At 55.4% G+C, this 25,000-nt stretch overlaps 1 protein-coding gene across 1 annotated transcript in view; it reads left to right on the forward strand.

Annotated features, from left to right (window-relative positions):
- cadps2 (Ca++-dependent secretion activator 2) overlaps nucleotides 1–25,000 on the forward strand; it is a 268,321-nt gene that overhangs the window by 109,386 nt on the left and 133,935 nt on the right. The window contains 4 exon segments of the mRNA XM_031833159.1: nucleotides 4,042–4,063; nucleotides 4,066–4,180; nucleotides 24,043–24,109; nucleotides 24,690–24,798. Of these exon segments, the coding sequence (XP_031689019.1) occupies nucleotides 4,042–4,063; nucleotides 4,066–4,180; nucleotides 24,043–24,109; nucleotides 24,690–24,798 (313 nt within the window).

A 25,000-nucleotide genomic window follows, 5' to 3' on the forward strand; every position in this document is an offset into this window, starting at 1 on the left:
CCTATGGCCATCCCTATCCCCATCCACAATCCTATCCCATCCCATCCCCATCCACAATTCTTTCCCCATCCCTATCCCCATCCACAATCCGATCCCCATCCACCATCCCTATCCACAATCCTATCCCTATCCCTATCCCCACCCACAATCCCATCCCTATCCCCATCCACAATCCTATCCCCATCACTATCCCCATCCACAATCCTATCCCCATCCACAATCCTATCCCAATCCACAGTCCTATCCCCATCCCCTATCCCCATCCACAATCCTATCCCCATCCACAATCCGATCCCTATCCCCATCCCTATCCCCATCCACAATCCTATCCCCATCCCTATCCCATCCACAATCCACAATCCTATCCCCATCACTATCCCCATCCACAATCCTATCCCCATCCACAATCCTATCCCCATCCACTATCCCCATCCACAATCCTATCAACTATCCCCATCCACAATCTTATCCCCATCCACAATCCTATCCCTATCCCCATCCACAATCCTATCCCCATCCACTATCCCCATCCACAATCCTATCCCCATCCACTATCCCCATCCACAATCCTATCCCATCACTATCCCCACCCACAATCCTATCCCCATCCACAATCCTATCCCCATCCACTATCCCCATCCACAATCCTATCACTATCCCCATCCACAATCCTATCCCCATCACTATCCCATCCCTATCCCCATCCACAATCCTCTCCCCATCCCTATTCCCATCCACAATCCTATCCCATCACTATCCCCATGCACAATCCTATCCCATCACTATCACCATCCACAATCCTATCCCATCACTATCCCCATCCACAATCCTATCCCCATCCACAATCCTATCCCCATCCCTATCCCCATCCACAATCCTCTCCCCATCCCTTTCCCCATCCACAATCCTATCCCCATCCACATTCCCATCCCTATCCCCATTCCCTATCCCATCCACAATCCTATCCCCATTCCCTATCCCCATCCACAATCCTATCCCTATCCCCATCCACAATCCTATCCCCATCCCTATCCCCATCCACAATCCTATCCCCATCCCTATCCCCATCCACAATCCTATCCCTATCCCCATCCACAATCCTATCCCCATCCACAATCCTATCCCATCCCTATCCCCATCCACAATCCGATCCCTATCCCCATCCACAATCCTATCCCCATCCCTATCCCCATCCACCATCCCTATCCACAATCCTATCCCTATCCACAATCCTATCCCATCCCTATCCCCACCCACAATCCTGTCCCTATCCCATCCCTATCCCCATCCACAATCCTATCCCCATCCACAATCCTATCCCCATCCACAATCCTATCCCCATCCACAATCCTATCCCCTATCCCCATCCACAATCCTATCCCACCACAATCCGATCCCTATCCCCATCCCCATCCACAATCCTATCCCCATCCCTATCCCATCCACAATCCACAATCCTATCCCCATCACTATCCCCATCCACAATCCTATCCCCATCCACAATCATATCCCCATCCACTATCCCCATCCACAATCCTATCCCCATCCACAATCCTATCCCCATCCACAATCCTATCCCCATCCACAATCCTATCCCCATCCACAATCCTATCCCCATCCACAATCCTATCACTATCCCCATCCACAATCCTATCCCTATCCCCATCCACAATCCTATCCCCATCACTATCCCCATCCACAATCCTATCCCCATCCACAATCCTATCCCCATCCACAATCCTATCCCCATCCCTATCCCCATCCACCAATCTCTCCCCATCCCTTTCCCCATCCACAATCCTCTCCCCATCCCTTTCCCCATCCACAATCCTCTCCCCATCCACAATCCTATCCCCATCCCTATCCCCAATCCTATCCCCATCCACAATCCTATCCCCATCCCTATCCCCATTCACAATCCTATCCACAATCCTATCCCCATCCACAATCCTATCCCTATCCCCATCCACAATCCTATCCCCATCCCTATCCCCATCCACAATCCGATCCCTATCCCCATCCCTATCACCATCCACAATCCTATCCCTATCCACAATCCTATCCCCATCCACAATCCTATCCCCATCCACAATCCACAATCCTATCCCCTATCCCCACCACAATCCTATCCCCACCCCTATCCCCCATCCACAATCTGATCCCTATCCCCATCCACAATCTGATCCCTATCCCCATCCACAATCCTATCCCCATCCCTATCCCCATCCACAATCCTATCCCCATCCACAATCCTATCCCCATCCCTATCCCCATCCACAATCCTATCCCTATCCCCATCCACAATCCTATCCCTATCCCCCATCCCACAATCCTATCCCCATCACTATCCCCATCCACAATCCTATCCCCATCACTATCCCCCACCCACAATCTTTTCTCTAACACTATCCCTCCCCTCCCCAACCCCTCCTTATCCCTATGACCCTCCTGTACCATATCTCTATTGCCCTCCCCAATCCCTATGGGCCCTCCATATCCCTATTCCCATCCCTATGGCCCTCCCCATTTCCCTGGCCCTCCCCATCCCATCCCTATGGCCCTCCCCATCCCTAGTGGCCCTCCCATCCCCATCCCTATGGCCCTCCCTATCCCCATCCCTATGGCCATCCCTATCCCCATCCCTATGGCCCTCCCTATCCCCATCCCTATGGCCCTCCTATCCCCATCCCTATGGCCCTCCCTATCCCCATCCTATGGCCCTCCCTATCCCCCATCCCTATGGCCCTCCCTATCCCCCATCCCTATGGCCCTCCCTATCCCCATTCCCTATGGCCCTCCCTATCCCCCATCCCTATGGCCCTCCCTATCCCCCATCCCTATGGCATCCCTCATATCCCCCATCCTATGGGCCCTCCCTATCCCCCCAATCCCTATGGCCCATCCCGTATCCCCCCATCCCTATGGCCCCCTCCCTATCCCCCATCCCTATGGCCCCCTCCCTATCCCCCATCCCCATCTCTACCCCCTTCCCCATCTCTATTCCCCATCTCTATCCCCCTTCCCCATCCCTACTGACCTTCTCCCTTCCTGCCCCTCGCCCTCATCCCTGTCCCTTGCCCCTCCCTTATCTCTCTCCCCTCCCTTGCCCCTCCCTATCTCTCTCCCTAACCCCCATCCCTCTCCCCTCCCTTGGCCCCTCCCTATCTCTCTCCCTAACCCCCACCCTCTCCCCTCCCTTGCCCCTCGCCTGATCTCTCTCCCTAACCCCCATGCCTCTCCCCAATCCCTTGCCCCTCCCTATCTCTCTCCCTAACCCCCATGCCTCTCCCATCCTTGCCCCTCCCTATCTCTCCTCCCTAACCCCCATCCCTCTCCCTGTCCCTTGCCCCTCCCTATCGCTCTCCCTAACCCCCCATCCCTCTCCCCATCCCTTGCCCTTCCCTATCTCTCTCCCTAACCCCCATCCCTCTCCCCATCCCTTGCCCTTCCCTATCTCTCGCCCTAACCCCCATCCCTATCCCTCTCCCACATCCCCTTCCCTCTTGCTCTCTTTCCTCACCCTCTCTCTAACACTCACACTGATATCCAACAACTCAAAACACAAATGTTTCTATATAAAGATGAGGATAACATTACTAAAGCTTTGGATTTTATCTGAAGCCCTTTCCTGCATATTGAGCAACTGCAGAGGGGGTTGTGATGAGAAAGAAGTGTCTCTCTGTCTATGGCACCTCCTCCCCATCTCTCTATTTCCTCACCATCTCTACTCTCTTCCCCCAGCCAGACAGCCATGGTTTTCTGATGTCCTTCACCTGTCTGTTCCCATCATTGTCACAGAATATGGATGTGTCAGTCACTGACTAACTGATGAGACGCTGTTTGTGTATCGTGTGTGTGTGTGTGCGCAGCTGTTCATCATTACTACTCTTTACTGCAAATTCTCTTTTTTTCTTCTCTCCTGTGCCCTCTCCCTTTTGTCACCCCATTCTTCCCTCTCTCCCTTCCTTCCATTTCCTCCCCCCAATCTATTCCCCTCTCTCTCTACCCTCTCTCTCTCTCATTCCCTCCCTCCCTTCCCAGGTGATCCTGAACCCCACCACCAACGGACCAAGCAGGCCGAGCTACACAAGATGGTGGTGTCAAAGAACAGTCAGGACTCAGAGCTGAAGATCAAACTAGCCGTCCGCATGGACAAACCCCCCAACATGAAGCACAGCGGGTAAGAACCACACTACCCAGTCATACGGAGGGTATGGACCACACTACCCAGTCATACTGAGGGTATGGACCACACTACCCAGTCCTACTGAGGGTTATGGACCACACTACACAGTCATACTGAGGGTATGGACCACACTACACAGTCATACTGAGGGTATGGACCACACTACACAGTCATACTGAGGGTATGGACCACACTACACAGTCATACTGAGGGTATGGACCACACTACACAGTCATACTGAGGGTATGGACCACACTACACAGTCATACGGAGGGTATGGACCACACTACACAGTCATACGGAGGGTATGGACCACACTACACAGTCATACGGAGGGTATGGACCACACTACACAGTCATACGGAGGGTATGGACCACACTACACAGTCATACGGAGGGTATGGACCACACTACCCAGTCATACGGAGGGTATGGACCACACTACCCAGTCATACGGAGGGTATGGACCACACTACCCAGTCATACGGAGGGTATGGACCACACTACCCAGTCATACGGAGGGTATGGACCACACTACCCAGTCATACGGAGGGTATGGACCACACTACCCAGTCATACGGAGGGTATGGACCACACTACCCAGTCATACGGAGGGTATGGACCACACTACCCCCAGTCATTACGGGAGGGTATGGACCAACATACCAGTCATACGGAGGGTATGGACCACACTTACCCAGTTAGCATACGGAGGGTATGCGACCACACTACCCCAGTCATCCGGAGGTTTATGGACCACCCACTCCCCCGTCATTACGGAGGGTATGGACCACAAATACCCCAGTCATTACGGAGGGTATGACCACACTACCCCGTCATACGGAGGGTATGACCACACTACCCAGTCATACCGGCGGGTATGGACCACCACTAGCCAGTCACTACGGAGGGTATGGACCAACACTACCCAGTCATACGGAGGGCTATGGACCACACTACCCAGTCATACGGAGGGTATGGACCACACTACCCAGTCATACGGAGGGTATGGACCACACTCCCCAGTCATACGGAGGGTATGGACCACACTACCCAGTCATACGGAGGGTATGGACCACACTACCCAGTCATACGGAGGGTATGGACCACACTACCCAGTCATACGGAGGGTATGGACCACACTACCCAGTCCATACGGAGGGTATGGACCACACTACCCAGTCATACGGAGGGTATGGACCACACTACCCAGTCATACGGAGGAGGGTATGGACCACACTACCCAGGTCATACGGAGGAGGGTATGGACCACACTACCCAGTCATACGGAGGAGGGTATGGACCACACTACCCCAGTCATACGGAGGAGGGTATGGACCACACTACCCAGTCATACGGAGGAGGGTATGGACCACACTACCCAGTCATACGGGAGGAGGGTATGGACCACACTACCCAGTCATACGGAGGAGGGTATGGACCACACTACCCAGTCATACGGAGGAGGGTATGGACCACACTGCCCAGTCATACGGAGGGGGGTATGGACCACACTGCCCAGTCATACGGAGGGGGGTATGGACCACACTGCCCAGTCATACGGAGGGGGGTATGGACCACACTGCCCAGTCATACGGAGGGGGGTATGGACCACACTGCCCAGTCATACGGAGGGGGGTATGGGACCACACTGCCCAGTCATACGGAGGGGGGTATGGACCACACTGCCCAGTCATACGGAGGGGGGTATGGACCACACTGCCCAGTCATACGGAGGGGGGTATGGACCACACTGCCCAGTCATACGGAGGGGGGTATGGACCACACTGCCCAGTCATACGGAGGGGGGTATGGACCACACTGCCCAGTCATACGGAGGGGGGTATGGACCACACTGCCCAGTCATACGGAGGGGGGTATGGACCACACTGCCCAGTCATACGGAGGGGGGTATGGACCACACTGCCCAGTCATACGGAGGGGGGTATGGACCACACTGCCCAGTCATACGGAGGGGGGTATGGACCACACTGCCCAGTCATACGGAGGGGGGGTATGGACCACACTGCCCAGTCATACGGAGGGGGGTATGGACCACACTGCCCAGTCATACGGAGGGGGGTATGGACCACACTGCCCAGTCATACGGAGGGGGGTATGGACCACACTGCCCAGTCATACGGAGGGGGGTATGGACCACACTGCCCAGTCATACGGAGGGGGGTATGGACCACACTGCCCAGTCATACGGAGGGGGGTATGGACCACACTGCCCAGTCATACGGAGGGGGTATGGACCACACTGCCCAGTCATACGGAGGGGGGTATGGACCACACTGCCCAGTCATACGGAGGGGGGTATGGACCACACTGCCCAGTCATACGGAGGGGGGTATGGACCACACTGCCCAGTCATACGGAGGGGGGTATGGACCACACTGCCCAGTCATACGGAGGGGGGTATGGACCACACTGCCCAGTCATACGGAGGGGGGTATGGACCACACTGCCCAGTCATACGGAGGGGGGTATGGACCACACTGCCCAGTCATACGGAGGGGGGTATGGACCACACTGCCCAGTCATACGGAGGGGGGTATGGACCACACTGCCCAGTCATACGGAGGGGGGTATGGACCACACTGCCCAGTCATACGGAGGGGGGTATGGACCACACTGCCCAGTCATACGGAGGGGGGTATGGACCACACTGCCCAGTCATACGGAGGGGGGTATGGACCACACTGCCCAGTCATACGGAGGGGGGTATGGACCACACTGCCCAGTCATACGGAGGGGGGTATGGACCACACTGCCCAGTCATACGGGGGGTATGGACCACACTACCCAGTCATACGGAGGGTATGGACCACACTACCCAGTCATACGGAGGGTATGGACCACACTACCCAGTCATACGGAGGGTATGGACCACACTACCCAGTCATACGGAGGTTATGGACCACACTACCCAGTCATACGGAGGGTATGGACCACACTACCCAGTCATACGGAGGGTATGGACCACACTACCCAGTCATACGGAGGGTATGGACCACACTACCCAGTCATACGGAGGGTATGGACCACACTGCCCAGTCATACGGAGGGTATGGACCACACTGCCCAGTCATACGGAGGGGGGTATGGACCACACTGCCCAGTCATACGGAGGGGGGTATGGACCACACTACACAGTCATACGGAGGGGGGTATGGACCACACTACACAGTCATACGGAGGGGGGTATGGACCACACTACACAGTCATACGGAGGGGGGTATGGACCACACTACACAGTCATACGGAGGAGGTATGGACCACACTACACAGTCATACGGAGGGGGGTATGGACCACACTGCCCAGTCATACGGAGGGGGGTATGGACCACACCGCCCAGTCATACGGAGGGGGGTATGGACCACACCGCCCAGTCATACGGAGGGGGGTATGGACCACACCGCCCAGTCATACGGGGGGGGTATGGACCACACCGCCCAGTCATACGGAGGGGGGTATGGACCACACCGCCCAGTCATACGGAGGGGGGTATGGACCACACTGCCCAGTCATATTTCTGTCGGTAATAAAGCCCTTTTGTTGGGAAAAAACGTATTCTGATTGTCTGGGCCGGGCTTTCAAGTGGCTGCACCCCTGCCCAGTCATGTGAATCTTTGAAATTGTTACATTTACCTGGCCTAGAGTTTACTAGGACATGTTTTGTATGGAATATGTGTGTTTTTCTCCCATTGCATCATAAGATCTGATGAAAAACAGCAAAGTGACTCATGCACGTGTCTGGGTTTTCACTCCTCCCTTGTTCTTGATTTATGAATTAAGGTCATTGATTAGTAAGAAAAACTACTAAACAGCAGATACTTGGCCCTCCAGGAAGGGTTAGGCTGTAATAAAAACTGTCTTAAATGAGGCAAAGAAAGGATAGCAGTGCCCCCTAGTGGTGACTGACAGATTGAGAGAAGGAAACGGAGAGAAAGATGATGAGCTAAGATTAGAAAAGCAGAGGCATGGACAACTACTGTCTGTCAGTAAGCGGACATAACAGTTGGTATATGAGAAGTGTGTGTGTGTTAAAGTAATTCTGCCTTGTCTATTGGACAGGAATCCATTATTTGAGGTACATGTTGATGTAATTGGATGTATTTCATGTTGGGTCTCCTTTGCTCCAGCAGATGGCAGCCCAGACCCATTTTTAAACCCAATGACATTCATTCATGCCATCAGTCAAATCAGTGGAGTACCAAGACAGGTATTAGTGAGGTCACTTCATAACTATGACTTAGTGAAGAGACACCGGGTGCTGAGTGAAGAGTGTGTATGCATGTGCACACGTGCCTGTGTGTGCAGGTATGCGTGCAGGTATGCGTGCACGTGTGTGTATGTGTCGGTCTGCCTGCAGGATGGTAGGCTACCCCTAATTGGCTAGTGTCTCTTCAGAAGTTTAATACCATCTCAGGTGACCCTTTCAGTACCAAGGAGGACACTACCGTGTACTGTGTGTGTATATACTGAACAAAAATATAAACACAACATGGAACAATTTCAATGATTTTACTGAGTTACAGTTCATATAAGGAAATCGGTCAATTTAAATAATTTAAATTAGGCCCTAATCTATGGATTTCACATTACTGGGCAGGAGCGCAGCTATGGGTGGGCCTGGGAGGATGTAGGCCCACCCTTTGGAGACTGGCCCACCCACTGGGGAGCAAGGCCCAGCTTCTTGATATGCCACACCTGTCAGGTGGACAGATTATCTTGGCAAAGGAGAAATGCTCACTAACAGGGATGTAAACAAATTTATGCACAAAATGTTAGTAAAATAAGCTTTTTGTGCGTATTTAAGATTGCTGGGATATTTTATTTCAGCTCATGAAACATGTGACCAACACTTCATGTTGCATTTATATTCTTGTTCATGTATGTATGTACAGTGGGGCAAAAAAGTATTAGTCAGCCATCAATTGTGCAAGTTCTCCCACTTAAACAGATGAGAGAGGCCTGTAATTTTCATCATGGGTACACTTCAACTATGAAGTCAACTAAATCCAGAAAATCACATTGTAGGATTTTTAATGAATTAATTCACAGGCCTGTAACCTCTTCTTTAAGAGGCTCCTCTGTCCTCGTTACTTGTATTAATGGCACCTGTTTGAACTTGTTATCAGTATAAAAGACACCTGTCCACAACCTCAAACAGTCACACTCCAAACTCCACTATGGCCAAGACCAGAGAGCTGTCAAAGGTCACCAAAAACAAAATTGTAGACCTGCACCAGGCTGGGAAGACTGAATCTGCAATAGGTAAGCAGCTTGGTTTGAAGAAATCAACTGTGGGGGCAATTATTAGGAAATGGAAGACATACAAGACCACTGATAATCTCCCTCGATCTGGGGCTCCACGCAAGATCTCACCCCGTGGGGTCCAAATGATCACAAGAACGGTGAGCAAAAATCCCAGAACCACACGGGGTACCTAGTGAATGACCTGCAGAGAGCTGGGACCAAAGTAACAAAGCCTACCATCAGTAACACACTACGCCACCAGGGACTCAAATCCTGCAGTGCCAGACGTGTCCCCCTGCTTAAGCCAGTACATGTCCAGGCCCGTTTGACATTTGCTAGAGAGCATTTGGATGATCCAGAAGAAATTTGGGAGAATGTCATATGGTCAGATGAAACCAAAATATAACTTTTTGGTATAAACTCAACTCGTCGTGCTTGGAGGACAAAAAAAATCCAGAAATTCACATTGTAGGATTTTTAATTAATAAAAAATCCTACAATGTGAATTTCTGGATTTTTTTTCTTCTCATTTTGTCTGTCATAGTTGAAGTGTACCTATGATGAAAATTACAGGCCTCTTATCTTTTTAAGTGGGAGAACATGCAAATTCAGACATGGTCTTATACACATGAATTAAAAACACGTTCACAAGCATGCAACCCCCCCCCCCCCCCCCCCCCCACACACACACACACAGGGGCGGACTGAGAACAAAAATTGGCCCTGGCATGTCTAGCACACCGGCCCATTATTAAATAATTATCCTTTTGCTCAGAAAACCCAAGTTAGACAGGCCCACTAGGCAAAAAAATTAACCAGCCCATCTGGCATTTTCATGAAATGCACATACACACGTCAACAAATTAGGCACACTTGAGGACTGTCCATTTTAGGGATGAAGAAAGAAAGTGAGCAAAGCAGGAAAAGGGAGAGAGAGTCCAGGAAGAAAAGCAGATAGACAGACTGACAGACAGAGAGAGATGGAGAGGTTGGATTTTCAGGTTGAACGCTTCTCCATTTAAAAGCAGCCATCTGTTGATGGGAGCTGAAGAGGCAAAGAGAAGAGGGAGCTCTCAGCTCTCCCAAAGACTGCAATCTGCCACCACCACCAACCCCCGGGAGGAGGGGAGGAGGAGGCAAAGAGAAGAGGGAGCTCTCAGCTCTCCCAAAGACTGCAATCTGCCACCACCACCAACCCCCGGGAGGAGGGGAGGAGGAGGCAAAGAGAAGAGGGAGCTCTCAGCTCTCCCAAAGACTGCCATCTGCCACCACCACCAACCCCCGGGAGGAGGGAGGGAGGGAGGGAGGCAGTTTAAGAGAGTGGGAGATAAGCAAGAGAGAGAAGAGGCACGGAGTAGGTTCTGTCTCAGCTCTCATGAAGACTGAAAGACTGCAATCTGCCATCAGGGGAGAGATGAGGTGTATTGTCTATTTACAGATGATCTGGTGCTTCTGTCCCCAACTAAGAAGGCCTACAGCAGCACCTTGATCTTAATGCATGCAGAGCAGAATTAGTACTATACCCGCTAATTATCAAAATACACATAAAGCTGTTCAATTCTTCAACCAGCTAAAAGGAAGCAATGCCCACATATTCCATCACAAAGCCTTCACCTGCAGAGAGATGAACCTAGAGAAGAGTCCCCGCAGCCCGCTGGTTCAATGGCTCTGTTCACGAACACAAATAGACTCCACAAAGCCCCAGGACAGCAACACAATTAGACCCAACCAAATCATGAGAAAACAAAAATTATTTTCAATGTGTCAAGTAATTTATTTAACAGAGCAAACTGGAATGCTATTTGGCCCTAAACAGAGAGTACACAGTGGCAGAATACCTGACTACTGTGACTGACCCAAAATTAAGGAAAGCTTTTAGTATGTACAGACTCAGTGAGCATAGCCTTGCTATTGAGAAAGGCCGCCTTAGGCAAACCTGGCTCTCAGGAGAAGACAGGCTATGTGCACACTGTCCACAAAATGAGGTGGAAACTGAGCTGCACTTCCTAACCTTCCTCCCCCTACACATCTCCCTCCCTCCCTGCCATCTCTCTCTCTCCCTCCCTGTCTCACGCTCTCTCTCCCTCACCGTCGATCTCTCTCCCTCCCCGTCTCGTTCGCGCTCGCTCTCTCCTTCACCTTCTCTAGCACTCTCTCCCTTACCTTCTCTTGCTTTCTCTCCCTCCTCGTCTCTCGCTCTCTCTCCCTCCCCGTCTCTCGCTCTCTCTCCCTCCCCGTCTCTCGCTCTCTCTCCCTCCCCGTCTCTCGCTCTCTCTCCCTCCCCGTCTCTCGCTCTCTCTCCCTCCCCGTCTCTCGCTCTCTCTCCCTCCCCGTCTCTCGCTCTCTCTCCCTCCCCGTCTCTCGCTCTCTCCCTCCCCGTCTCATTCTCTCTCCCTCCCCGTCTCGCTGTCTCTCCCTCCCCGTCTCGCTGTCTCTCCCTCCCCGTCTCGCTCTCTCTCCCTCCCTCCCCGTCTCGCTCTCTCTCTCTCCCTCCCCGTCTCGCTCTCTCTCTCTCCCTCCCCGTCTCGCTCTCTCTCTCTCCCTCCCCGTCTCGCTCTCTCTCCCTCCCTCCCCGTCTCGCTCTCTCTCTCTCCCTCCCCGTCTCGTTCTCTCTCCCTCCCTCCCCGTCTCGCTCTCTCTCTCTCCCTCCCCGTCTCGCTCTCTCTCTCTCTCCCTCCCCGTCTCGCTCTCTCTCCCTCCCTCCCCGTCTCGCTCTCTCTCTCTCCCTCCCCGTCTCGCTCTCTCTCCCTCCCTCCCCGTCTCGCTCTCTCTCTCTCCCTCCCTGTCTCGCTCTCGCTCTCTCTCTCTCCCTCCCCGTCTCGCTCTCTCTCTCTCTCTCCCTCCCCGTCTCGCTCTCTCTCTCTCTCCCTCCCTCCCCGTCTCGCTCTCTCTCTCTCTCCCTCCCTCCCCGTCTCGCTCTCTCTCTCTCTCCCTCCCTCCCCGTCTCGCTCTCTCTCCCTCCCCGTCTCTCTCTCTCTCCCTCCCCGTCTCTCTCTCTCTCCCTCCCCGTCTCTCTCTCTCCCTCCCCGTCTCTCTCTCTCCCTCCCTCCCCGTCTCTCTCTCTCTCTCTCACTCCCCGTCTCGTTCTCTCTCCCTCCCTCCCCGTCTCGCTCTCTCTCTCTCCTCCCGTCTCGCTCTCTCTCCCTCCCTCCCGTCTCGCTCTCTCTCCCTCCCTCCCCGTCTCGCTCTCTCTCCCTCCCTCCCCGTCTCGCTCTCTCTCTCCCTCCCCGTCTCTCGCTCTCTCTCTCTCCCTCCCCGTCTCTCGCTCCGCTCTCTCTCCCTCCCCGTCTCTCCGCTCTCTCTCCCTCCCCGTCTCTCGCTCTCTCTCCCTCCCCGTCTCTCGCCCTCTCTCTCCCTCCCCGTCTCTCGCTCTCTCTCCCTCCCCGTCTCTCGCTCTCTCTCCCTCCCCGTCCTCGTCTCTCTCTCCCTCCCCGTCTCTCGCTCTCTCTCCCTCCCCGTCTCTCGCTCTCTCTCCCTCCCCGTCTCTCGCTCTCTCTCCCTCCCCGTCTCTCGCTCCTCTCTCCCTCCCCGTCTCTCGCTCTCTCTCCCTCCCCGTCTCTCGCTCTCTCTCCCTCCCCGTCTCTCGCTCTCTCTCCCTCCCCGTCTCATTCTCTCTCCCTCCCCGTCTCGCTCTCTCTCCCTCCCCGTCTCATCTCTCTCCCTCCCCGTCTCGCTGTCTCTCCCTCCCCGTCTCGCTGTCTCTCCCCTCCCCGTCTCGCTCTCTCTCCTCCCTCCCCGTCTCGCTCTCTCTCCCTCCCTCCCCGTCTCGCTCTCTCTCTCTCCCTCCCCGTCTCGCTCTCTCTCTCTCCCTCCCCGTCTCGCTCTCTCTCCTCCCTCCCCGTCTCGCTCTCTCTCCCTCCCTCCCCGTCTCGCTCTCTCTCCCTCCCTCCCCGTCTCGCTCCTCTCTCCCTCCCTGTCTCGCTCTCGCGTCTCTCTCCTCCTCCCTCCCCGTCTCGCTCTCTCTCTCTCTCCCTCCCCGTCTCGCTCTCTCTCTCTCCCTCCCCGTCTCGCTCTCTCTCTCTCTCCCTCCCCGTCTCGCTCTCTCTCTCTCCCTCCCCGTCTCGCTCTCTCTCCCTCCCCGTCTCGCTCTCTCTCCCTCCCCGTCTCTCTCTCTCTCCCTCCCCGTCTCTCTCTCTCTCCCTCCCTCCCCATCTCGCTCTCTCTCTCTCCCTCCCCGTCTCGCTCTCTCTCCCTCCCTCCCCGTCTCGCTCTCTCTCCCTCCCTCCCCGTCTCGCTCTCTCCTCCCTCCCTCCCCCGTCTCGCTCTCTCCCTCCCTCCCCGTCTCGCTGTCTCTCCCTCCCCGTCTCGCTCTCTCTCCCTCCCTCCCCGTCTCGCTCTCTCTCCCTCCCTCCCCGTCTCGCTCTCTCTCTCTCCCTCCCCGTCTCGCTCTCTCTCCCTCCCTCCCCGTCTCGCTCTCTCTCTCTCCCCTCCCTGTCTCGCTCTCGCTCTCTCTCTCTCCCCTCCCCGTCTCGCTCTCTCTCTCTCTCCCTCCCCGTCTCGCTCTCTCTCTCTCTCCCTCCCGTCTCGCTCTCTCTCTCTCTCCCTCCCTCCCCGTCTCGCTCTCTCTCCCTCCCCGTCTCTCTCTCTCTCCCTCCCCGTCTCTCTCTCTCTCCCTCCCCGTCTCTCTCTCTCCCTCCCCGTCTCTCTCTCTCCCTCCCTCCCCGTCTCTCTCTCTCTCTCTCCCTCCCCGTCTCGTTCTCTCTCCCTCCCTCCCCGTCTCGCTCTCTCTCCCTCCCTCCCGTCTCGCTCTCTCTCTCTCCCTCCCCGTCTCGCTCTCTCTCTCCCTCCCCGTCTCGCTCTCTCTCCCTCCCCTCCCCGTCTCGCTCTCTCTCCCTCCCTCCCCGTCTCGCTCTCTCTCCCTCCCTCCCCGTCTCGCTCTCTCTCCCTCCCTCCCCGTCTCGCTCTCTCTCTCCCTCCCCGTCTCTCGCTCTCTCTCTCCCTCCCCGTCTCTCGCTCTCTCTCCCCCCGTCTCTCGCTCTCTCTCCCTCCCCGTCTCTCGCTCTCTCTCCTCCCCGTCTCTCGCTCTCTCTCCCTCCCCGTCTCTCGCTCTCTCTCCCTCCCCGTCTCTCGCTCTCTCTCCCTCCCCGTCTCTCGCTCTCTCTCCCTCCCCGTCTCTCGCTCTCTCTCCCTCCCCGTCTCTCGCTCTCTCTCCCCTCCCCGTCTCTCGCGCTCTCTCCCTCCCCCGTCTCTCGCTCTCTCTTCCCTCCCCGTCTCATTCTCGTCTCCCTCCCCGTCTCGCTCTCTCTCCCTCCCCGTCTCATTCTCTCTCCCCTCCCCGTCTCGCGTCTCTTCCTCCCCGTCTCGCTGTCTTCCCTCCCGTCTCGCTCTCTCTCTTCTCCCTCCCCGTCTCGCTCTCTCTCCTCCCCTCCCCCGTCTCGGCTCTCTCTCCCTCCCTCCCGTCTCGCTCTCTCTCTCTCCCTCCCCGTCTCGCGCTCTCTTCTTCCCCTCCCCGTCTCGCTCTTCTCTCCCTCCTCCCCGTCTCGCTCTCTCTCCCTCCCTCCCGTCGCTCTCTCTCCCTCCCTCCCGTCTCGCTCTCTCTCCCTCCTCCGTCTCGCTCTCTCCTCGCTCTCCCTCCCCGTCTCGCTCTCTCTCTCTCTCCCTCCCCGTCTCGCTCTCTCTCTCTCTCCCTCCCCGTCTCGCTCTCTCTCTCTCCCTCCCCGTCTCGCTCTCTCTCTCTTCCTCCCCGTCTCGCTCTCTCTCTCCCCTCCCGTCTCGCCTCCTCGTCTCCCTCCCACGTCCCGCTCTCTCTCCCTCCCCGATCTCTCTCTCTCTCCCCTCCCCGTCTCTCTCTCTCTCCCTCCCCGTCTCTCTCTCTCTCCCTCCCTCCCCATCTCGCTCTCTCTCTCTCCCCTCCCCGTCTCGCTCTCTCTCCCTCCCTCCCCGTCTCGCTCTCTCTCCCTCCCTCCCCCGTCTCGCTCTCTCTCCCCTCCCCGTCTCGCTCTCTCCCTCCCTCCCCGTCCTCGCTGTCTCTCCTCCCCGTCTCGCTCTCTCTCCTCCCTCCCCGTCTCGCTCTCTCTCCCTCCCTCCCCGTCTCGCTCTCTCTCTCTCCCTCCCCGTCTCGCTCTCTCTCTCTCCCTCCCCGTCTCGCTCTCTCTCTCTCCCTCCCCGTCTCGCTCTCTCTCCCTCCCTCCCCGTCTCGCTCTCTCTCTCTCCCTCCCCGTTCTCGCTCTCTCTCCCCTCCCTCCCCTCTCGCTCTCTCTCTCTCCCTCCCCGTCTCGCTCTCTCTCCCTCCCTCCCCTCTCGCTCTCTCTCCCTCCCTCCTCCCCGTCTCGCTCTCTCTCCCTCCCTCCCCGTCTCGCTCTCTCTCCCTCCCTCCCGTCTCGCTCTCTCTCTCCCTCCCTGTTCTCGCTCTCGCTCTCTCTCTCTCCCTCCCCGTCTCGCTCTCTCTCTCTCTCCCTCCCCGTCTCGCTCTCTCTCTCTCTCCCTCCCCGTCTCGCTCTCTCTCTCTCCCTCCCCGTTCGCTCTCTCTCCCTCCCCGTCTCTCTCTCTCCCCTCCCCGTCTCTCTCTCTCTCTCTCCCTCCCCGTCTCGCCTCTCTCTCTCCCTCCCCGTCTCGCTCTCTCTCCCTCCCTCCCCGTCTCGCTCTCTCTCCTCCCTCCCCGTCTCGCTCTCTCTCCCTCCTTCCCCGTCTCGCTCTCTCTCTCTCCCTCCCCGTCTCGCTCTCTCTCTCTCCCTCCCCGTCTCGCTCTCTCTCCCTCCCTCCCCGTCTCGCTCTCTCTCCCTCCCTCCCGTCTCGCTCTCTCTCCTCCCTCCCCGTCTCGCTCTTCTCTCCCTCCCTCCCGTCTCGCTCTCTCTCCCTCCCTGTCTCGCTCTCGCTCTCTCTCTCTCCCTTCCCCGTCTCGCTCTCTCTCTCTCTCCCTCCCCGTCTCGCTCTCTCTCTCCCTCCCCCGTCTCGCTCTCTCTCTCTCTCCCTCCCCCGTCTCGCTCTCTCTCTCTCTCCCTCCCCGTCTCGCTCTCTCTCCCTCCCTCCCCATCTCGCTCTCTCCCTCCCTCCCCGTCTCGCTGTCTCTCCCTCCCCGTCTCGCTCTCTCTCCCTCCCTCCCCGTCTCGCTCTCTCTCTGCTCCCTCCCCGTCTCGCTCTCTCTCTCTCCCTCCCCGTCTCGCTCTCTCTCTCTCCCTCCCCGTCTCGCTCTCTCTCCCTCCCTCCCCGTCTCGCTCTCTCTCTCTCCCTCCCCGTCTCGCTCTCTCTCCCTCCCTCCCCGTCTCGCTCTCTCTCTCTCCCTCCCGTCTCGCTCTCTCTCCCTCCCTCCCCGTCTCGCTCTCTCTCCCTCCCCGTCTCGCTCTCTCTCCTCCCTCCCCGTCTCGCTCTCTCTCCCTCCCTCCCCGTCTCGCTCTCTCTCCCTCCCTCCCCATCTCGCTCTCTCTCCCTCCCTCCCCGTCTCGCTCTCGCTCTCCTCTCTCTCCCTCCCCGTCTCGCTCTCTCTCTCTCTCCCTCCCCGTCTCGCTCTCTCTCTCTCTCCCTCCCCGTCTCGCTCTCTCTCTCTCCCTCCCCGTCTCTCTCTCTCTCCCTCCCTCCCCATCTCGCTCTCTCTCTCTCCCTCCCCGTCTCGCTCTCTCTCCCTCCCCTCCCGTCTCGCTCTCTCTCTCCCTCCCCGTCTCGCTCTCTCTCTCCCTCCCCGTCTCGCTCTCTCTCCCTCCCTCCCCGTCTCGCTCTCTCTCTCCCTCCCCGTCTCGCTCTCTCTCTCTCCCTCCCCGTCTCGCTCTCTCTCTCTCCCTCCCCGTCCTCGCTCTCTCTCTCTCTCCCCCCCGTCTCGCTCTCTCTCTCTCTCCCTCCCCGTCTCGCTCTCTCTCTCTCCCTCCCCGTCTCGCTCTCTCTCTCTCCCTCCCCGTCTCCGCTCTCTCTCCTCTCCCTCCCCATCTCGCTCTCTCTCTCTCCCTCCCCGTCTCGCTCTCTCTCTCCGTCCCTCCCCGTCTCGCTCTCTCTCCGTCCCTCCCCGTCTCGCTCTCTCTCCCTCCCTCCCCGTTCTCGCTCTCTTCTCCCTCCCTCCCCGTCTCGCTCTCTCTCTCCCTCCCTCCCCGTCTCGCTCTCTCTCTCTCCCTCCCCGTCTCGCTCTCTCTCTCTCCCTCCCCGTCTCGCTCTCTCTCTCTCCCTCCCCGTCTCGCTCTCTCTCTCTCCCTCCCCGTCTCGCTCTCTCTCTCCCTCCCCGTCTCGCTCTCTCTCTCTCCCTCCCCGTCTCGCTCTCTCTCTCTCCCTCCCCGTCTCGCTCTCTCTCTCCCTCCCCGTCTCGCTCTCTCTCTCTCCCTCCCCGTCTCGCTCTCTCTCTCCCTCAACGTCGCTCTCCCTCTCCCTCAACGTCGCTCTCCCCTCAACGTCGCTCTCCCTCAACGTCGCTCTCCCTCAACGTCGCTCTCCCTCAACGTCGCTCCTCCCTCAACGTCGCTCTCCCCTCAACGTCGCTCTCCCTCAACGTCGCTCTCCCTCAACGTCGCTCTCCCTCAACGTCGCTCGCCCTCAACGTCGCTCTCTCTCGCTCGCCCTCAACGTCGCTCTCTCTCGCTCGCCCTCAACGTCGCTCTCTCTCGCTCGCCCTCAACGTCGCTCTCCCTCAACGTCGCTCTCCCTCGCTCTCCCTCAACGTCGCTCTCCCTCGCTCTCCCTCAACGTCGCTCTCTCGCTCGCCCTCAACGTCGCTCTCCCTCAACGTCGCTCTCCCTCAACGTCGCTCTCCCTCGCTCTCCCTCAACGTCGCTTCGCCCTCAACGTCGCTCGCTCTCTCTCGCTCGCCCTCAACGTCGCTCGCTCTCGCCCTCAACGTCGCTCGCTCTCGCTCGCCCTCAACGTCGCTCTCTCTCGCTCGCCCTCAACGTCGCTCTCTCTCGCTCGCCCTCAACGTCGCTCTCTCTCGCTCGCCCTCAACGTCGCTCTCTCTCGCTCGCCCTCAACGTCGCTCTCTCTCGCTCGCACTCAACGTCGCTCTCTCTCGCTCGCCCTCAACGTCGCTCTCTCTCGCTCGCCCTCAACGTCGCCTCTCTCGCTCGCCCTCAACGTCGCTCTCTCTCGCCCTCAACGTCGCTCTCTCTCTCTCGCCCTCAACGTCGCTCTCTCTCTTCGCCCAGCTCAACGTCGCTCTCTCTCTCTCGCCCCTCAACGTCGCTCTCTCTCGCTCGCCCTCAACGTCGCTCTCTCTCTCTCGCCCTCAACGTCGCTCTCTCTCTCTCGCCCTCAACGTCGCTCGCCACTCAACGTCGCTCGCTCTCTCTCGCTCGGCCCTCAACGTCGCTCGCTCTCGCTCGCCCTCAACGTCGCTCTCTCTCTCTCGCCCTCAACGTCGCTCTCTCTCTCTCGCCCTCAACGTCGCTCGCCCTCAACGTCGCTCGCTCTCTCTCGCTCGCCCTCAACGTCGCTCGCTCTCGCCCTCAACATCGCTCGCTCTCGCCCTCAACGTCGCTCTCTCTCGCTCGCCCTCAACGTCGCTCTCTCTCGCTCGCCCTCAACGTCGCTCTCTCTCGCTCGCCCTCAACGTCGCTCTCTCTCGCTCGCCCTCAACGTCGCTCTCTCTCCGCTCGCCCTCAACGTCGCTCTCTCTCGCTCGCCCTCAACGTCGCTCTCTCCTCTCTCTCGCTCGCCTCTCTCTCGCTCGCCCTCAACGTCGCTCTCTCTCTCTCGCTCGCCCTCAACGTCGCTCCCTCTCGCTCGCCCTCAACGTCGCTCTCTCTCTCTCTCTCGCTCGCCCTCAACGTCGCTCTCTTCTCTCTCTCGCTCGCCCTCAACGTCGCTCTCTCTCGCTCGCCCTCAACGCGCTCTCTCTCGCTCGCCCTCAACGTCGCGCTCTCTCGCTCGCCCTCAACGTCGCTCTCTCTCTCTCTCTCGCCCTACACGTCGCTCTCTCTCTCTCTCGCCCTCAACGTCGCTCTCTCTCTCTTGCTCGCCCTCAACGTCGCTCCCTCTCGCTCGCCCTCAACGTCGCTCTCTCTCTCTCTCTCGCCCTACACGTCGCTCTCTCTCTCTCGCCCTCAACGTCGCTCTCTCTCGCTCGCCCTCAACGTCGCTCTCTCTCGCTCGCCCTCAACGTCGCTCGCTCTCTCTCGCTCGCCCTCAACGTCGCTCGCTCTCTCTCGCTCGCCCTCAACTCTCTCGCTCTCTCTCGCTCGCCCTCAACGTCGCTCTCTCTCCGCTCGCCCTCAACGTCGCTCTCTCTCTCTCGCCCTCAACGTCGCTCTCTCTCGCTCGCCCTCAACGTCGCTCTCTCTCGCTCGCCCTCAACGTCGCTCTCTCTCGCTCGCCCTCAACGTCGCTCTCTCCTCGCTCGCCCTCAACGTCGCTCTCTCTCGCTCGCCCTCAACGTCGCTCTCTCTCGCTCGCCCTCAACGTCGCTCTCTCTCGCTCGCCCTCAACGTCGCTCGCTCTCGCTCGCTCTCAACGTCGCTCGCTCTCGCTCGCCCTCAACGTCGCTCTCTCTCTCTCGCCCTCAACGTCGCTCTCTCTCTCTCGCCCTCAACGTCGCTCTCTCTCGCTCGCCCTCAACGTCGCTCTCTCTCTCTCGCCCTCAACGTCGCTCTCTCTCTCTCGCCCTCAACGTCGCTCTCTCTCTCTCGCCCTCAACGTCGTTCGCCCTCAACGTCGCTCGCTCTCTCTCGCTCGCCCTCAACGTCGCTCGCTCTCTCTCGCTCGCCCTCAACGTCGCTCGCTCTCGCTCGCCCTCAACGTCGCTCTCTCTCTCTCGCCCTCAACGTCGCTCTCTCTCTCTCGCCCTCAACGTCGCTCTCTCTCTCTCGCCCTTAATCGTCGCTCTCTCTCTCTCGCCCTCAACGTCGCTCGCCCTCAACGTCGCTCTCTCTCTCTCGCCCTCAACGTCGCTCTCTCTCTCTCGCCCTCAACGTCGCTCTCTCTCTCTCGCCCTCAACGTCGCTCTCTCTCTCTCGCCCTCAACGTCGCTCGCCCTCAACGTCGCTCGCCCTCAACGTCGCTCGCTCTCTCTCGCTCGCCCTCAACGTCGCTCGCTCTCGCCCTCAACATCGCTCGCTCTCGCCCTCAACGTCGCTCTCTCTCGCTCGCCCTCAACGTCGCTCTCTCTCGTTCGCCCTCAACGTCGCTCTCTCTCGCTCGCCCTCAACGTCGCTCTCTCTCGCTCGCCCTCAACGTCGCTTTCTCTCGCTCGCCCTCAACGTCGCTCTCTCTCGCTCGCCCTCAACGTCGCTCTCTCTCGCTCGCCCTCAACGTCGCTCTCTCTCGCTCGCCCTCAACGTCGCTCTCTCTCTCTCTCGCTCGCCCTCAACGTCGCTCTCTCTCTCTCGCTCGCCCTCAACGTCGCTCTCTCTCTCTCTCGCTCGCCCTCAACGTCGCTCTCTCTCTCTCGCTCGCCCTCAACGTCGCTCCCTCTCGCTCGCCCTCAACGTCGCTCTCTCTCTCTCTCTCGCCCTCAACGTCGCTCTCTCTCGCTCGCCCTCAACGTCGCTCTCTCTCGCTCGCCCTCAACGTCGCTCTCTCTCGCTCGCCCTCAACGTCGCTCGCTCTCTCTCGCTCGCCCTCAACGTCGCTCGCTCTCTCTCGCTCGCCCTCAACGTCGCTCGCTCTCGCTCGCCCTCAACGTCGCTCGCTCTCTCTCGCTCGCCCTCAACGTCGCTCGCTCTCTCTCGCTCGCCCTCAACGTCGCACGCTCTCTCTCGCTCGCCCTCAACGTCGCTCGCTCTCTCTCGCTCGCCCTCAACGTCGCTCGCTCTCTCTCTCTCGCTCGCTCGCCCTCAACGTCGCTCGCTCTCTCTCTCTCTCTCGCTCGCCCTCAACGTCGCTCGCTCTCTCTCTCTCGCTCGCTCGCCCTCAACGTCGCTCGCTCTCTCTCGCTCGCTCGCCCTCAACGTCGCTCGCTCTCTCTCTCTCGCTCGCTCGCCCTCAACGTCGCTCGCTCTCTCTCGCTCGCTCGCCCTCAACGTCGCTCGCTCTCGCTCGCTCGCCCTCAACGTCGCTCGCTCTCTCTCGCTCGCCCTCAACGTCGCTCGCTCTCTCTCGCTCGCCCTCAACGTCGCTCGCTCTCTCTCGCTCGCCCTCAACGTCGCTCGCCCTCAACGTCGCTCGCTCTCTCTCGCTCGCCCTCAACGTCGCTCGCTCTCTCTCGCTCGCCCTCAACGTCGCTCGCTCTCGCCCTCAACGTCGCTCGCTCGCCCTCAACGTCGCTCGCTGTCGCTCTCCCTCAACGTCGCTCGCTCTCGCTCTCCCTCAATGTCGCTCGCTCTCCCTCAGCGTCGCTCTCCCTCAGCCTCGCTCGCCCTCAGCGTCGCTCGCCCTCAACGTCGCTCTCTCTCGCTCTCCCTCAACGTCGCTCTCTCTCGTGCTTTCCTCTTCTCCCAACCTTCCCTTTTCTCAGTCCCACATATTCAGATGCCACTTCTCATTTTAACTACCTCTCCCGCTCAAACAATGGACAGACACCACTATTTTAGGGGTTTGTGTTGGATTACAAATGGTAAAAATGGACATTGAAAAAGCTTGTGTATTGTAATTCCCAACAAGGTGTAGTTCTAACAAATGTCCACACGGGAGCATTGTTAGTCCAATACTTGAAGTAGCAGGGTAGATGTTGCAGCCAATTTATTTTGTTATTGTACAGTTTGAGTTTTTATCAATACCTATTTACTTACTTACTTACACTTTATTTTGATAAATAAGTTCAAATAATTCATATTTTCCCTGAAAGGGTTTACAAAACTATATTAAACATTTTACACAATTGGGGAACTATTATATAAAATGTAATACAATTTATAGTACAAATCTAGAAAATGCTTGATTTCCAGAAGAGTAGTGTGGCATCAGATGTTCACCATTTTTACTTTAATTTCCTCACTTTAAAAAAATTCAAAACAGCCTTTTCCATCAAGAAGGGTCAAAGATATTTAGTTGTCTTGTTATCCTGTTTGGTTTGAACCTTTTTAGAGTATACTTCAACCACTATTTTTACAGTGTGATGTTTTCAGATATTCTGTTTATCATGTTCATTTTCTTTGGCTTAACCCTCTCATTCAATGGCTCTGATTTGCCCTGGTAAGAGCATGCTTTTCTCAGACAAGTGACAGATTAATTGCACTGTGTGTGTTTCCCCCCTCACCTATACTCGAAATGCATATAGTTACAAACAAATTGAATTCCGTTGTGACTTTGTGACGAGGCCTTTTGAATTCAACTTGGCTGCATTAGAGCATATTCCATTAATAAAACAATGGCCTATTTTTTTAAGTAAGCCTATGGATTCTACGATAATGCCGTAGTTTCGAATAGACTGGGCCTACTAATGTAAACAAACTCTTGGCAATAGGAAGTGTATAAGCATCATGCATTGTACCAAGGACTGAAAAGTGTCCTACAGCTGCTTGCTGGTCCACACGTCTGGGGCTGCGGATGGCCCGGTATTGTCAGCTAAATGGGATCATGAGCGGCTGAAAAGTGTTTGAGAATGAACAGAAAATAATTTTCACAAGTGGATGATTACTTCTGCCACATCCTAACCCAACTCCCGGAGAATGCCCCAGATTTTCAGACCCGTATTCACAGCGGATCTCAACCTAGACTGGAGGCCTTTTCTTAAAGGGGCAGCCCCTCTCCTTTTGACAAATTGTCTTCACAATTTCTTGATTTCCTGGTTTGAATCTCTCATATCCCGCATTATTTCCCATTGAGTTCCGTGAATAGGCGATTGATTATGGAGCTTCCAGATGTTAGTGGTCATTGGCTATCTGACCATGCTAACATTTTCCAAGGGAAGAAGAGACTGGAGGAAAACGTGTGCTTGGTTTTCTCATGACCTATTTTTATTATCATCCGTTGCATAATGCTTCTACAATTTGGCCGATCACAGTTGGTATTTGCCAGCCATAAAATACCCTGTTGTCACAATATTCATTATAAAATATTTTCGATAAGAACATGTCGATTTATGTTCCCAGTGAATTATAGTTGTCTATATTCTTGGAAATATTTTTTGAAAAGAGCGGCTTAATTTGTATCTTTATAAACAGCCTATATTGGTCACCTTGTAATCACCTTCATTTGTATCTTTATAAACAGCCTATATTGGTCACCTTGTAATCACCTTCATTTGTATCTTTATAAACAGCCTATATTGGTCACCTTGTAATCACCTTCATTTGTATCTTTATAAACAGCCTATATTGGTCACCTTGTAATCACCTTCATTTGTATCTTTATAAACAGCCTATATTGGTCACCTTGTAATCACCTTCATTTGTATCTTTATAAACAGCCTATATTGGTCACCTTGTAATCACCTTCATTTGTATCTTTATAAACAGCCTATATTGGTCACCTTGTAATCACCTTCATTTGAGTGTTTTAATATGCCTAGTTTAAAGGTATTAAAGTTCACATTAATCGAGACATCTTGTCATTTTTATATGGAACTTGTTTTTAATTTGACATGTATTGTATTGTATTGAATTGTATTGTATTGTATTGTATTGTATTGAATTGTATTGAATTGTATTGTATTGTATTGTATTGAATTTATAGTGAATTGAATTTGATTTGTATTATGATTAGTCAAATCTAGGCTATAATCCTAACATTGGTAAATTAATTTCATTTGCTGCTTTACAATAATAAAACATTGTTAAAATTGTTAAAATGTTTGTATTTGTAGGTACCTTTATGCTTTGGGACAGAGAGTTTGGAAACGTTGGAAAAGAAGATATTTGGTTCTTGTCCAGGTATGTTAAATGTCAGGATTCATTTGGGTCTTGTCCAGGTATATTAAATGTCAGGATTCATTTGGGTCTTGTTCTATTCAGAAGATTAACATATTTGAATAAGTCTACTTGCCAAATGTATAGCTTCTAAGTAAATACATGCTTTTTTTCTAGTGGACTTTAATAGCATTTTCTTGGTGCTGCTTCATTTTTCTGTTAATGGTATTTTCATAAAACTTCTGCATTCCATTCTCATTGCTTTTGGTCTGGTCTTAAAAACGGACATTTCTTCTAGTGAATTAACTTTGTTCTAAGCTGTTATGGCACTTCAATCTGTTCTTGCTGCATGTTGTTGTAGCTTTAATTGACAAACGAAAGTTTCCATTTTGAAATCTTGAAGCAACACATATTGACCATTGCTAATTATGTCAATCTATAAACGGGAGACAAAAACAGTTGTTGAATGAAATGCAAGGATATATTTTGGACATTACAACCTCTTTTACTATCTCAACTGATTCCCATATTTAAAAAGCATAGTGTGATATATTTTTTTATGATTCCATTTTATACAGAGTGTGTGAACCCTTAACTGTTGCAGGTCAGCCAATACACCTTTGCAATGTGCAGCTACAGAGAGAGGAAGTCTGAGCCCCATGAACTGATGCAGCTAGAAGGCTACACTGTGGACTACTCCGACCCCCAGCCTGGTGCGCACAAACAAACACACACATATATCCTTATCTGTTATGTCTGTCTGTCACTGTCTCCGTCTGTCTCTCTCTGTCTCTCTGTCGCTGTCTGAATCTGTCTGTCACTGTATGTTTGTCTGTCTCTGTCTCTCTGTCTTTGTCAGTGTCTCTGTCAGTCTGTCTGTGTCGGTGTCTCTGTCAGTCTGTCTCTGTCAGTCTG

Source organism: Oncorhynchus kisutch, linkage group LG10 (genome assembly GCF_002021735.2).
Source record: "Oncorhynchus kisutch isolate 150728-3 linkage group LG10, Okis_V2, whole genome shotgun sequence".
NCBI lineage: Eukaryota > Metazoa > Chordata > Actinopteri > Salmoniformes > Salmonidae > Oncorhynchus > Oncorhynchus kisutch.